The 15,885-nt window shown below is 38.8% G+C and overlaps 2 protein-coding genes across 2 annotated transcripts in view; both read left to right on the top strand.

Annotated features, from left to right (window-relative positions):
• ppm1lb (protein phosphatase, Mg2+/Mn2+ dependent, 1Lb) overlaps nt 1–3,105 on the top strand; it is a 39,867-nt gene extending 36,762 nt beyond the window's left edge. Inside the window, exon 4 of the mRNA XM_007888582.2 lies at nt 295–3,105. Coding sequence (XP_007886773.1) covers nt 295–641 — 347 coding nt within the window. The 3' untranslated portion in view covers nt 642–3,105. The remainder of the gene's footprint in view (nt 1–294) is intronic.
• An 8,986-nt stretch (nt 3,106–12,091) lies between these two features.
• LOC103175491 (ADP-ribosylation factor-like protein 14) lies at nt 12,092–13,946 on the top strand. The gene has a single exon (XM_007888571.2). The coding sequence runs from the start codon at nt 12,277–12,279 to the stop codon at nt 12,865–12,867; it is 591 nt and encodes a 196-aa protein (XP_007886762.1). The 5' UTR covers nt 12,092–12,276; the 3' UTR covers nt 12,868–13,946.
• The last annotated feature ends 1,939 nt before the right edge of the window (nt 13,947–15,885 follow it).

Genomic DNA, 15,885 nt, shown 5'->3' with positions numbered 1-15,885 from the left:
AGAGACTTGGAACTCATAGGATCTGCAACATGAATTAACCTTCCTGTGTATTCTAGAAATAGGCTTTTAAAAGCTAATTTACTGCAATTTTTCCAACTAATTATCGCATTAAATACGAGGGAACCTGATTCACAATGAAAAGGTTGAGGTGAAACGCTTTGTGAATTTCAGATATTTTGATAAGATCTGTAAGCAATATGTACATACATGTGAATTAAGTGGTATGAATAGAACAAAGAAATGTCTTGTTTTGTGACGAGTGTTAACCATTTATATTTTGTTTGCTCTTCACAGGCGGTTTCATAAGTTTCAACGGTTCTTGGCGGGTCCAAGGCATCTTGGCAATGTCTCGCTCCCTGGGAGATTACCCTCTCAAGAACCTCAACGTGGTCATATCTGACCCTGACATCCTGTCCTTTGACCTGGATAAGCTGCAGCCCCAGTTCATGATCTTGGCTTCAGACGGCCTGTGGGATGCTTTCAGCAATGAAGAAGCTGTGAGATTCATCAAAGAGCGTCTCGACGAGCCTCACTTTGGTGCAAAAAGCATCGTCCTGCAGTCGTTCTACAGAGGATGTCCTGACAACATAACTGTAATGGTGGTGAAATTCAGAAACAGCAGCAAGACTGAAGACCAGTGAATCGTGTTTCAAGACAAGACGAGAAGACAGGTTCTTCAGATTATGCTGTGCAAATTTTTAGCAACGTGTGTGATAGTAATAGTTATGGTCATTGATATTCACATCCAAACAGTCAGTGTAGATGGCTTGTAGAAACAATTAAACTGATTACTGTAGCTGCACATTCATTTTAACAGGCTGAGGTCAAAATGTCATCCTTTTTATCTGCAATTGTTTTCAATTGTCTTATAATATTTCTATTATATATAATATACTTATTGTGTTAACAAAAGTGCAAATTTTATGTTATAATGTGCCACTAATTGTGATTACCTTTAGTTTAAAATGAACCAATTTAAGCAATAATGCAAAAAAAAAACATTCAGGAACCCTGTTGCTGTTTTAGTGATCTGTTTTATCAACTGAGCCATCATTGGCACTGAGGAATTGTGGATTGAAAAGCTGAATAAATCTAAACAGCCCACACGAAAGGGGAGGCAATTTCACTCACTCCATGTGGAAGCTAGAATTAAATAGAGCTGCAGCTTTGGCCTTATATTACTTCCAAGTATTAAACGTGCTTTGAAACTTGCAAGAACAGGATGCAGATACGATTTCCAATATTTTCACAATGTTTATCATTGCAAAAAACCTGTATTAAATGACATAATGGAGCCCTTATCCAATCACCGAGATTTTCTTATGGAAATTGTCATCTTGGGAAGGTGGATGAATAGAAAGACCTGATCGAATAAAACTCAATTAAGAGAATATAAAGGGACATTATAAATGGCCTCAGTGGAGGGTTTCCCAGTCCTGATTGCTGAACAGTGCCCCTTGGAGGACAGTATAAATTTGTTGTTGGCTGAGGACAAGACTTGGATTTAGCCTCGACTTTCCACTGTCCTCTGACACCATACCCCGGCAAGCAGTCAGAGCCTTCAGGAGGGCTGAAGGATAAAAGGACACTGGGGATAAAAGAATAGTTCAACAGAATATATTTTTACTAATAGGGGAAAGAACTTAGAATTTGAAAGTTATTACGCTGCTAAGATAGCAATATTCCTATGGTCATCATATGATTATTTGAATTATATTTAACGTTCAGTAATGTAAATTATCTTGGTAGCACTTAGAGTAAGTACAAACAGTATTTCATACGCAGTCATTATTATAATTCCAAATACAAATATATAAAGGAGGTCCCAATTCGTGAACCTTGTATCAATAAAACTTAACATTAGCTGATATACACCTACAGACTTTGAAAGATAGCCTCAGTAAAATTTCCTCCACCTGAGCCCTATCTAAAATGGATGTATTGCAACTGTACTTGTTTAGCTTTCCCCACAGAAAAATTAATTCAGATTAACTGGGGGGAGTGGGGAAGAATCTAAAAATGTACAACGAAGCAATATGGAGCCCTTGGTGCAGTGTTCTAAACTTGTTTGAATTGGAGCAAATTGCATGGCTGATTTTTCAGCATCTGCTAAATAATTACCACTTTTTTCATATCTGATAATAATCCTCACAAAAACAAGAGTTGGAAATCTTTTTTAAATAACAAATTGTTAGTCCATGCTTTATACAGATTTAGTCACATTATATGCCTCGCTAACTTTTTTTTCTCAGCTAAGTAACTCTCTCTCAACACTTACTGTAAACATGCTTTACACATCTCAGTGACGTGACGGGATTTGGGCTTCACACAAATTTGTGCCAAATGAAAATGAGTGGATACAGGTTGTTCTTTTGACCTGATGGATATCACTGTCATCTGTGATTCCCTCATAATATTTAAATGTCTTAATTGAAAACGTTCCGATTTCTAATATTAAAATGGAATTGAAAGTGGATAAGGAAACACTGGATGATGCAAAGAATAAGTTCAACAATAGTAAAAATATATCAGTCTGCTTTCATGACTGAAACTTAACATCCCAATTCCCAAGCTTTCTGAACAGAAGCGCAGTTCAGGCATCAATGTACTTTGATCAGTTGGTTCCAGCTTCATCCATTCTGTTGCCTTATTATTAATTGTATTTTATTTCACGTTCAATGCTTTATTTGTGTTGAATCCAATAGATTGCAGAGATGGAGCTTAGGATAAGTATAGAATGAAATACACAACAATTTCTTGTTTTAGGTTCTGACAACCTGCATGGTTCTACATTTGTCTCTAGGAGACAGTACAGACTGCTAGAAACGAATCTTTAATTGTTTTGGATGTAAATAAACCATACTGTCTTAGTTATTTACTGGGCAACAAAGCGCCATCCTTTGTATGCGTAGATGTACAGTACACAATTCCAGGACATTAATTATATTACTAAAGATCGTAGTTACATAGAACTAGTGAAAGGATTATACATATGTACTAACTATATGTAAATCACTGTGATGATGAACATCAGAAACTGATAAAACTACTGAAAACGTGGGCAAGCAGTTGTGTTGTGCAAAAAATAAAGATTGAAATTTGTAATTGTGACTTGAATGGTTTTCATGTAATAGCAGATATCTAAGGAATTAAGATTCAGGAGAATAGGTGCAATTAAATCAGCCCACACATTGCAATTGCTGCAACTTTTTCTCACAATACTTTGTTACATTCAGTATAAATCTGAATTTACATCGTATACCCTCAGGAAATCGAAGATGCAAATATGTACAGTAAAATTCACATAAGTCGTACAGTCAGGACCAACAATTTAATATGACTTAACGCGAAGTCCGAGTTGCATGAGTACAAAATCCGATTTAAATCAATCCAATTTTATAATCTGCATTGCACATGCGGAATTCGATGCAGCCAGTAAGTGCGCATGCGACGACGGGTCAAGACCACGTTTCCCGCGAATCAATGCAGCCGGTAAACACAGGAGTGATGGGAGGATAGGGGTCTTCATGTAAAGGGCTTTAACAAATCAACGTGAGCCGACCACCCCCAAACTGCTGAGCAACAAGTCAGTGTAGGCTGGCGGCTTCCCTCTAGCTGCTTCCCCCGTTTACCGCAAATCCACCTCGATACTCGATCCTGGACTTCATAAATGGGGCGTCTGAGGAAACCCGCTCTGCTGCAATGCCCAGGAGCTCAGAGCCACGAAAGAAAACTCTTCGAACAACGACGCCGAGTGTGACAGTATGAATTGACTTTCCTCCTCAGCACACACTTTCCCCGGACGTCTTGTCAATTTAAATCATGTACACCACGCGCTGAACACGTGCGCAGCCGACCCACTTGCCAGCTAACTGGCTAACTCAAGCTAAAATGTCCCGACTTTCGGCCGCTTCTACTGCCTTTCTGCTTGACGATATATCTCAAGGGAACCTTGACCCGGACACTGGCAACTCAATGACGTGATGGATCCAAGCACCATCAGCATCAACTATATATATCAACTAAGCATCAACTATTATTATTATTATTATTATTATTATTAAATTGGTTTGATGTTGCCATCTAGTGGCTGAAAGGAAAAATACCTGCGGTGCATATAAATACTGCAATAAAAATATTAATACTATGTTCTAGTGGTCACTTCTGAGTTTAATCCAAAGTTATAAAATTAGAGACAGAAACGTTTTATTGGCGCAATACTATTGGAAGAAGGTAAAATGAAATGAATGAAACTGAGCTGTGAAAGTTAACTGACACAAATATTTCCATGTCAACACTTCGGAAATCTTGCTGCAGGCATTGAGATTTCCCTTTGCGTCACATCCTAGGAATGTGGGGTTTTCCTGGAAGGCATATATTACTCACAGTGTTGGACACCAGCCTGAAAAATAACAATTGCATTCTTTTATCAGGACTGCAAGAAGATCCCTGTGAAGTGCTTTTGAGACATTTAAGTGTTACAATCGCTGTAATCAAATGCAAGGATTATTATTATTATTATTATCCACTGAGAAAAGTGTATCATACCATAAATACCGCAAATACAGTGCTCATTTTTTTTGTTCAAATTCGTGCGCACTCCCCAGACAAGAAGCTATCCTATTGCTGTGGTAACAATTCAAATTCTGAACAGGATGTTCAAGGTACTTTAAGGCATTATCCTTCACATTTCTGTCACCTGACTGTATCGGGGAGTGCACAGACATCAGATTGCATTGAATTGACATCTACGAATCATCATTCATATATATTTGATTATTTGTACGGCAGCTGTGTGGAGACTTTCTGAATCAATGAGGAGAATTGTGCCTTTAAGATCTGGAGATTAGATCTGTTTATCTGGAGCAGTTGATGACTGCAAACAAAAGGAAATCAACAGTCCGTAAACACAGCTTGGACCTAAGTTTGATGCTCGTCTAGAAAAGGATTGTTTAAATTTTCTATTAATTAAGGAGGTACATTTGAGAAAAATATAATCATCCATGACTGAGGACAACTTGATTATTTGTAACTGATGGAAATGATGTCTCCACAGTATTCGAGAACGGAAAACACCACAATGAAAACACAGCTAATCTTAAGGCACACGAGAGAAAAATTCTGGTCAAACATTTGTACAGTTAATGATGGAATTTGGAGAGTAAAATACCGCAACCTGTACTAAAAATCCAAGTGAAATTCCATAGGTATTGTTTCCTGTGTATCAAGTACTTGCAGTGCATTTTGTAATTAGTCTAACCTGCTTATGTAAATTTGGAACAATGAATATATTTCCTTACTATGTTATTTCATCAATGATATCTTCAAAGTTATAAGGGTGTGTATTTTTTCAGTTGTGGAAATATTGTTTTTGCAATGAATCTAGTTTGTATATATCAATTAGCGCTAACAAGCAGAACAAATTTACATATTTTGTCCTCGCATAACAAATGAGCTTTCAAATTAAATAATGGCACCGTAATACCCATAAATTTCTGTTTATGGGATAAATCTACTAATTGGTGAACACAGGCCGATCAACTCTAATAAATATATATCAACGTAATAAACTTACCCTCCAAATTCATGATGAATTCATATGCTCATCAGACTGAGGGATATCAGTGCTGGAGAATGAATCAGTCTCTTCCTCTGGGAACCGAACTTTAGTCCCAACCATTCCTCGGTGAGGTGTAACAACAACAACAACAAGATTACATTTGTACAGTGCCTTTCACGTCGGGAGGACGTCCCAAGTCGCTGGACAGTGTACAGCATTTCAGACCTGAGGTCGGGAGGGGGGGGGAGAAGGGAGGGGAGGGGAAGGGGGGTGGCTGATAGCATGGTCAAAGAGGAGGGTCTTGAGACAGAAATTTCTTCCGGTGTCCTGACCAACAATCACGCAGATAACCATTCACATTATGGCTGTGTGCAAATTGGCTGCTTCATCTACCTAAATATACACAGTCACAACACTATACAACTCTTGTGATCTGTTTTGAGACATTCTTAACGTTATAGGCACGAAACCAAATGTAAAGATTATCAGCAGTCTTAGAAATTTGTACAACCAGCCAAGAAGCATATACCGAAGATGCCCATTGATTGCACAGGGAGAAGGAGAATTTGGCCATTAATTACCAATATTAACATTTATCTAATTTGTCTGGAAATACTTTAATTTATTTGAGCTAACGGCACCAATGTCAACCGTATGCACTGCAACTAACTTTCACCACTAACAATAAAGAATCAAAAAAACCTTATCATTGTCAGCATCATAAGACAACTTTCTATTTTCACATTTATCGAAACTACAAATAACTGCGGAGGTGAACAGATTGTGTCATCTTCAATTTCATCAAAATAAAGATAAACTCTCCGTTTCAGTTCAGGCATCCAGAGGTCTTTTCAAACCCAAAGCTACTGTGGCTTCCCACTGCCTTGTTGTCAGAAGGCATCGCAGTTCTGGGGAAATGCAAAACATGACAAATACACGTCAGTAGTCAGTGAAGCACACGGACCCAGCTGCTCCAGTGACCCACATAAAGACCTGAGCATCCTGTGACCTTGCAGTCGATCTACGAATGGAAATGCATTTCGACAAAGCTGGGATGAAAGAAAGATGCAGACAAAGGCAGACACTCTGCACTAAAAAGCAAAAAAAATCCCCAAATAAAATAAGCGCAGAATTCAATTCCCAGCTCTAAAAAAAGACACACATCGTATCATACAGAAACGTTGCATCATGTAATTGCACTCGTCTCTCAATCATTTGCTTACAAAACAACATATCTTTATTGTGTTTCTTTTCCTGCGAGATGGCACCGATAACATTGGCAGAAAGCCAAATCATTTAGGTCAAACTGAAAACACATAAATGGCTCATCAGATTGCATTGGGTTGGTCAAATGTGAATGAATTGTATTAGTCTCACTGATAATTCAATTGTTACTGATTCTGCGATTACTGCCTAAAAAAACTATTATCAGTTATTTCTTCTTCAAAATTACTCCTATTTTTCTCCCTCTCTTTAAAATGCTATGTCAAGCATAATTACCCTGTCAAGACATCAGGCAGGCCATCTGCTTCTAGCTTTTTGCAAGTGCTACTGTGTAATTGGCTGCAAGGAGTCACACAAAGAGTGTTTTTTATACTGATTTATAGAGATATGTAATTTTCTTTGTACTCATCAGACTATGTGAGCAATGAGGATGCAACACCCTATGTCAGTATCAAAAGCTTACAGTTCAAAGCCACACAGCAAAGCATTAAACAGCTATCATTTTGGTCATCCCAAGTCACATTTAGTGCCAATTTGTGGACAGTTCAGTGCTGCAGATTATTCCCACAAGGAACTGGATTGGTCACTTCAAACTCATTTTACATAAAACACCTACAGTCGGCATAGATATAAAACATTGATCCCATCAATCTGGTCTACATTCAATGTGGGTTAAGAGGAGGGAACAAAATAGTATGTTTCTCCAAGGCTGCTTTTCCTGTTTTAGACTTTATTTTGTTTGAAAAATAATTAATTCTTCGAAATAAATTCTCGTAAAACTCTTTAGCAGGGTGAGGGCAGATAAACTAGCAATATTACTTTACATTTTTGCGGTTGTCCTTGAAGAGATGAAAATAAAATTGCTAATGGTTGTCTGGCACTGATAATACCTGATAGGTGAACAGAGTTCAAAAAATACCTCTAGTCCAGACACGTAAGAGGAAGTGCCATGGAAACAGAGCTCATCCTATGGACTTAATAACACTTTTTTTAGTGACCTTTTGTGCCCTTAAAAGTGAGGCATATCAGTGCGAGGGCAAAGAACACAGTGACGTTTTATACCCTAACCTTTTGGGATGCAGGAATATATGCTGACATATTCCTTAATTAAACAGGGAGGGTGATCCATCATGAGTCACTGTTTTCAGAAGAGGAAGGAGGTTGGGGTGGGTGGGGGAAGGAAATGTTGTTCCTTTCGAGACACGTTCACTGTTCATGTAGGAAAAGGACAAACTCATTTACAATCCTATTAGGGTGTTAACGATTTGCAACCATTTTGCAATAGACTTCATGACATTTATATAAAGCGGAGTGTATAATAAAAGGATTGATTATGCCATCACATTGCCATTGGTGAATGCTGCTGCGAATAAGTTCTATTATAGTTTAATTAGAAAATATGGTCATAGGGGCCACTTAAGTATGTACTCACCTATCAATGTGCAACTGCAGCAGGGGAACCTTGATGATTTGCTTAATTTCTTATTCCAACTTGCTCATGTTATGGATTAGCATCACTTAGATCTGTGTTCACTATCTACCGATACAAACATAAGTGCAAAACTGCAAGCACCTTATCACATCCAGAAGTGAGCGAATGTACCTCTTAAAATAGATTAGACAGTTCTGAGTGATGGGTGTTTGACAAAATAGCAATCTTCTATAAACTTCTATAAATAATAAAAAATAGTAATAATCCTTGCATATGATATAGCGCTTTTCATGTCTTCGAGACGTCTCAAAGCGCTTCACAGAATATACTGTAAAGTGAATTGACTGTATATTTTGTGGGTGAAACGCAGTAGATGATTGCGCACAGCAGTGTCCCCACAAACAGTTGTGGATTGAGCGACCAAATTATTATTGTTTTTTTCTTGAGGGATTATTTTTTATCACTCGTGTGCAATAAGGAAACTTGTCCAAGGTTTCGGGCTGCCGGGAATTGAACCCAAATCACTCGCTTGCGAGTGCTCTAACCACTGAGCTACAAGACTACCTATAGGATAGGATGTTTGTTGCATCTTTTTCCCTCAATGCAGGCTTCTAGGTAGTACTTTACACAGGTATTGATCATTAAAGGATTTTAATAGACACTTCTTTCCTTTAAGTGCATTAGACCGATTTATTATCAAAAAAATTAGAAAGCAAAATACAATTTGCAATAAAAGCAGAATCCCTTTGATCATAACAGTTTCCTTGGGAATGGCGTATGTAGTGTCAACGTGTACTGATTGTCACATCTAACAGTGATAGTTGTTGCAACAAAGTCCAAAGACCATCGAAGGGTGTCAAATATCCACAAACTCAATTTATCTAATTTATTAGATGTGGAGTCTTGTAGCTGTGGAGTCCTGTAGCTCAGTGGTTAGAGCACTCGCTTTGCAAGTGAGAGACCTGAGTTCAATTCAAGCAGAGGGCGAAACCTTGGGCAAGTTTCCTTACTCCACACAGAGCCTAATAATAATCCCTCCAAAACCAAAAACAATAATAAAATTGGTCATTTTCAATCCACGACTGTTTGTGGGACATTGCTGTGCGCAATTGGCTGCCGCGTTCGCCCACAAATATACAGTCAATTCACTTTACAGTGTGTTCTGTGAAGCGCTTCGGGACGTCCTCCCGACGTGAAAAGCGCTATATCAAATGCAAGGATTATTATTATTATTATCTTTCAATGCTTTGCTCTGATGGTACATTTGAGCAAAGGAGAAGGTAGGAGCAGTCAGAATCTAATAACATAAGATTGGCTAATATCTCAGTCACATTTCTCTGTATCAAAAAACGTAAATGTCTAGTCAACGCATCCTGTTTTTCCTTTTTACTCCACTCCTCTCCTGAATGTAATGACTTCTATTCACATCAACATGCAATTGTACCTTTGTTTGATCCATGTCATGGTTGGCAGATGATCAGATGGTAGATTCCTGTCATATTACTAGCGGCACGGTTTCCTGAGGAAGGGGATATGAATGGCATCAGCAGAGATCTGCGGGTTTTTGTTATATTCTGTCATGTGCTCCATGATATTGCTCGATTGACAATAGAGGATTTTTGATAAGCATCACTTTACGCTGATTGGCCAGGTCTGGCAAGGATTCCTTACTCAGCTCTCTGTTAAAACAATACAGTAGTTTGAGCAAAGCTCAACCCTGACTGACATTTCTGCAACATAGTGCAATCTAAATTTACATTTATATAGCACCCTTAATGTCGAGAGGACATCCCAAGGTGCTTGACAATCCTGGCTGTGTTACTCATTTTATACCCTGTACCTTCGTCTTAGCAGCAAGGGGTGGGAGCCAAGGGGTGGAGGAGTGGAAAGATGACCAAAGGCACATTCAAAGAGGAACGTCTTGATACTTTATAAGTGATTGTAGAAACTCTTTGTTCGTTTAGAAGCAATTGAAAGAAATAAACAATATTTTTTTTAAAAAATTGTGTGGATAAAGACTTAAATGAAATAATTTACGTTTCGCGCTGCTTATTTTATGCACTTCCCTTTCTCTCAAAGACGTGATAAGGCACTATATCAAATGGAAAGATTATTAATATTATTATATTCATGGATAAATATCACAAGGTGACATATCCAGTACCCATAGTTAAAGTCGCTGGAAATCGGTGCCTTTATTGAACTTTTAGGGTCTTCAGTTTGCTACGTTGGGATTTTAGTTGTTTTATTCATTTGATAAAAAACCCTGATGTTGACTCACAGTGAGACTGGTGCCGTTTATTTTCTTACACAGGATGTATGACTCTTTACTTTAACAGGCAGGGCTTCTCTTCAAACACGCATGGTTATTTGTAAAGCATCTGTTGCAACAATTGATTGGTGCCACTTGGTGGCTTGATACGAGATAGGAAGGTCAATTCGCTAATTGTTTTATGGAATACAACGTGGAAACATGGCCCTGTTTAAATCAAGGAGCTGCTCCGCTCCTCAAGCCTTTCAAACTGTATTTCGTGTCACACCAAAAAAATGACAAAAGATGCAATAAGGGACTGCGGCCCAGCCCCCAAAGTATATGTTGCACGGTATATTCTGCTCTATGTGCAAGAGGCCTTACAAATGTTTCAATCTGTTTAAAAAATATAGCACAAGCAAAATTGTGGACTTTGGCAATTGATTTAACTATATTATATAAGCACTCCGAGACGCTGCCTCGGGGGAAGGGTGCGATATTAGTGCAAGTTGTTGTTGTCATTTGCATTTGGTAAAAATTGAAGTCGTGTGCACTTGGTGGAAATTCAGTACTTTTAAAAAGCTCTCTATATATAGTGAACGGCGAGTAATATTCTTGGCTCACAATGTTAATCAAACCACTGATGGGCAGGTTATTCAAGAAGTTTGTTTCAATGTGGTTCAGTGTGTTCCAGTGACTGTCTGCACAGAAAGAGTAAATGGACACCTTCCAGTAAATAATTATCCTTGCAATTTACAGAGCGTTTTTCATGTCTCAAAGGGTTTCACAGGATTTTCTGTGAAGTGTACCGACTGGAGTCAAACCTGTTCAAACAACCACCTCCATTCAGCAACCATCCTGGAACAGCGCAGATAGATTTTTGAATAATCACCCACTTCCATGCAGCAATCACCCATCTAACACAACCTGTAGCCACTCTTTTGTTAGTCATTTTACACCCTGTGCCTTTGTTTTCAAGGACCAAGTCCTTGAGAAACGGTCAGAAAATAGCGAGCGCCCATCAGAAAAGGATTAGGGACTTCTTTGGCGAACAGTAATGACATGTGATTGTAATTTAATTATTTGTAATTATTGGTCATCTTTTTAATTAACTAATTTGTTAAATTATTTAAATCAACTTAATTTATGGGTTCGAACGGATGCACACTGTATTTTTCCAATTCTAATAGAATTTCTAAGTGTATGGAAAAATACCGTGCCTATCAATTGGGAATAAGACATGATAAGGTGCTATATCAAATGCAAGGATTATTATTAAACCCTTACTCAAGAGTCCACCTTTATACAAAGATCACTTTATATAAACTAATATTTGTGAGAGGGACGAAAGAATCAGCACGAGTATCCTTTTGAGACAAAAAAAATACTTGAGACATACCTGCATTGTAATATAATCTTAATGTTGCTGTGTAATGAATGACCACTCAATCTAAGCCCTGAACACAAGGCAATTCACTGGGAGCGACAGCTCTCAGTTACTCACCAGTGTACTTTCACCTCCTCTTGCTCACGTGGACACCCACATTGTACCAGCACACCCTCTGCTCAGGTAACACCAGCGCCTTGGTAAAACATCAGCTTATCTTTTTGATAAGGAGACGCTGAATAAATAGCCACTGACTTCTACGTATTGTGTGACAGTAACCTGACGGGTCCGAGTGTAAAGACAGACACGGTTGTGCGTAAATTCACAGAGAACGTTTGCTCAAAATCTGTGGGAAAAACCAAAGTTGAAATAGTGGACCCACAGAGAAACATTCACACCTTGTTGGCTCTGAATAGTTTCCAATGGGTTTGTTAACCTCCAAGGAATCGAAAAGGAAACAAGCACGAGTTATAATGCTGGGTCTGAACGCAGCAGGGAAATCCACTCTGTTGTACAAATTGAAGTTCGGTGAGACTGAACATTTCACTGTGCCCACCATAGGCTTCAACGTGGAGATGCTGGAGGCTGATAAACAGATCTCTCTCACCGTCTGGGACGTGGGAGGGCAGAGGAAGCTGCGGCAGTTTTGGCCCCATTACTTCCAGAATACGGATGGGATTGTGTACGTTGTGGACAGTGCGGATAAAGCACACCTGGAAGAGTCAAAGAAGGAATTTGAGAGCTTGCTGAAACACGAGCATCTGAAGGGAGTTCCAGTAGTGGTACTCGCTAATAAACAAGATCTCCCCAATGCCATGACCGCAGACGAGGTGACCAGACGTTTGCGTTTGAAGAGATGCTGCTCGGATCGAGACTGGTATGTACAGCCGTGCTGTGCTAAAACGGGCCAAGGGCTCTCCGCAGCCATGAAGACCATCATCCTACACGTCAAAAGAAAGGTGAACTATAAAGATGAAGGCGCACATCCCGAGTTCGAAGAAGACAGGTTGTGAAACAAAGTCAGACAAAAAAAAAGACCTGTAACTTGTCCACCAACTCATCACTATTCACAAATGGGCAATGCTGTGCTGTGACCCAGTTCAAGATTCTTGCAATGGAACTAATCAAAAGATTAGGACAACTTATTTATTTATACTTCTGTTTACATCGTTACTTATATTGTATTATGCAAACCGAGATGTCAACTTTGAATAATCCTTTCAAGGAGTAAAATATTCCAGTCTAAAATGTAACCCGGTAAGAAGCTTCAATTTAATGCTCTGGTAAGCGTGCCTATGCATGTATGTTAAAAAGGTTAAATTAATCTATTGATAGTTTTATAGAGTTCGCAACTTAGATCATAAAGAAGTTTTGGGGGGGTGTTGTATTGTACATCTATATATTATATATGTATATAATAGGATATATGTGGATATTGCATTGTATCCTTTCACAGAAAAAATAAAGTCTGGAAGAACCTCACAAAATAGTAATTATAAATTAAGGGAATAACATTATAGTCGGCAAACTGTGTACTAAACTGTGCAAATTAATTTCTATGAGCAACGTCCCAAAAATAACAGCAATGTGGAGTTAATTTGATTGTTTTTCGTGGATATTTGCCAGCACTCTCCGGCAAAACTCCCCATTTTATTTTTGGAAACAGCAAAGGTGGATCCCTTAATGTTCATCTTGATAAGATAAACTGACCCTGGGTTCAACTACAATTGAAAATGGGATGATGAATAAATAATACTTGTATTTAATGAAGGTACATTAGAGTTTGCTGAGGTACACTTGCATGTCTCATTCTGCTCGCACAGAGACCAGCATCAACAACTTACATTTATATAGAACCCTTCATACGAGGTAGCATCTTGGAGCGCTTAATAGTAACGAAGTAATGAAGCCTGACAGTGAGCCGGGGAACGGAGGAGATGACCATAAACACTTTCGTACAGGAAGGTCTCCAGCTGTGAAAAACGGGAAGGAGACGCAAAAGGAGGGATTGAGCGAGGGGGTTCCAAAGTTTCAGGGTGTAGAGGTTGAAAGAATGGCTGCCAATAGTAGAGTGGAGGGAACGAGGGAGAAGCAGGAGGCTGGAGCCAGCCGAGCGGAGGTGGCCGGTGGCAGAGTGGGGGTAAGCAGGTTGGAGAGGTAGGGAGGTGCTAGGGCGAGAAGGGATTTGTAAATGAGAGTGAGGATTGTGAAGTTGATCTCATTTAAACCACTTGTCTGCCCTTTAATAGGATTCCAAACCTTGGAAATTATGGTGTCAGACAAAACTTCTGGTGATTGCTTGTAGCAAGGATAATCATTAAAAAACATACAATTACTTCAGAAAATTATACAGTCCTCTTCAAATCATTTGCTAGAAGCAAGAGTTAACAATCTCCCACGAAATGCAAAAGATGGACTTGCTTTCCATCAGATGAAAAAGACAAAAAATGTCAGCAAATTGAGGCCTACTACCAAGAATGATGGTAAAGACTGCAGGTTCCAAGTTTTTCAAAGGCTTTTATACAGCATTTTGAGTTGCAGGGGACCTTGGGACCTGTAGTTTTCATTTCCATTACTTTCTATTTCCAAATATGCCTTGCAACATTAATCAATGTGTAATATTAAGAGTATATTTTTATTGCTAAAATACATTTGAAATAATTTAAAATGCACAGGTGTAATCCTGAGAAATGTCCAATAAATCATCCAATGGAAAAAAATTAAAAATTAAGTTACAATACATTGGTAATATTATTCGGTAAGCTTGCATGACAATACGGCAATTTTCATCAAAATTCTATGGAATATTTTTGCTCAGACGATAAGAATAGCAGCTAATTATGTGTGCAGCTTTTATAATGTTAAACATGCTAGAATTCAGGGTACAAATTTACATTTATATAGCACCTTTCACATTGGGAGGACGTCCCAAAGTGCTCAACACTGCTGGCCGGGCACCCAAGCTGGAGTCGGAGCCGAGCGGTGAGAGGGGGAAAGATGACCAAAAGCATGTTTAAAAAGATTTTAACATGGAACTAATATAGTAATAGCTGGAATGTTCTCATTGTTGCACATATCACTTGTCCACCGGCAGTGTTTAAAAAAGTCTCAGAACCTTGGCAACAAAGTGGAGTAGTGCAGTCTACTTTCAGCCCTGGAAACTAGGTTTGAATCCAGGCCAGTCTCATGAATGGAAGTTTGTTCTTGCTGCAACTGTAGGGAAAATGAGCTTGGCCAAATAAAATCTAAAAAGAATGACATTTGTGGGAGTTCGAATTTCTATTGCTGCTTTTGTGGGCATCAAATAGTTTGGAATTTTCTTCCCCTTCCCAAATCTGCAGCGAATCCGGAATATGCTAAACAGTAAATCTCCGCGAGTTATCTCGTCCACACAAAGGTAACAAACTTTGTGGAGTCCTGTAGCTCAGTGGTTAGAGCACTCGACTCGCAAGCGAGAGACCTGGGTTCGATAGGGCGAAACCTTGGTACAAATTTTCTTACTCTACATACCTGGTAATAATTTGGTGCGCAATTGGCTGCTGAGTTTCGTCCACAAAAACACAAGTCGATTCACTTTTCGGTATATTCTGTGAAGCACTTTGAGACGTCTAGAAGACGTGAAAAGCGCTATATCAAATGCAAGGATTATTATTATTATTAAACATGTCACGAGACATCTTTTTAAAATGCTAATGGAATCCACTTGCAATTTACCAGGGTTCTGTTACAAGTGACAGAAGGAGCATGCTTCTGTTCCACGAGACTGAAGTTCATTTAAACTTGGGTCCCTGAAGTGTGCTAACTCAAGCGTCCCACACAATACAGCTAAGTAGATTTTTCTAACTGACCGTTGATCTTTGAATTGGAAAATACAGTATAGATCGCTGCACCAGTCCAGGCAAATCAAAACCTGGTTTCCAGCGGCTACTGAGCAGTGATATCCACGGAGCAGCCAGAAGTGAAGAAACATTCAATAAAGAAACACGCATTTGGTTGGCAATCACTGGTAAAGATGAATATAGTGTAGTGTC

Source organism: Callorhinchus milii, unplaced genomic scaffold (genome assembly GCF_018977255.1).
Source record: "Callorhinchus milii isolate IMCB2004 unplaced genomic scaffold, IMCB_Cmil_1.0 Scaffold11, whole genome shotgun sequence".
Taxonomy (NCBI): domain Eukaryota; kingdom Metazoa; phylum Chordata; class Chondrichthyes; order Chimaeriformes; family Callorhinchidae; genus Callorhinchus; species Callorhinchus milii.
Note: the sequence above shows the minus strand (reverse complement) of the source record. Positions and strands in the feature narration are given on the sequence as shown.

Coding starts and splice junctions, on each gene's coding strand:
- LOC103175491 (XM_007888571.2), top strand. CDS start 12,277: ATGGGTTTGTTAACCTCCAAGGAATCGAAAAGGAAACAAGCACGAGTT.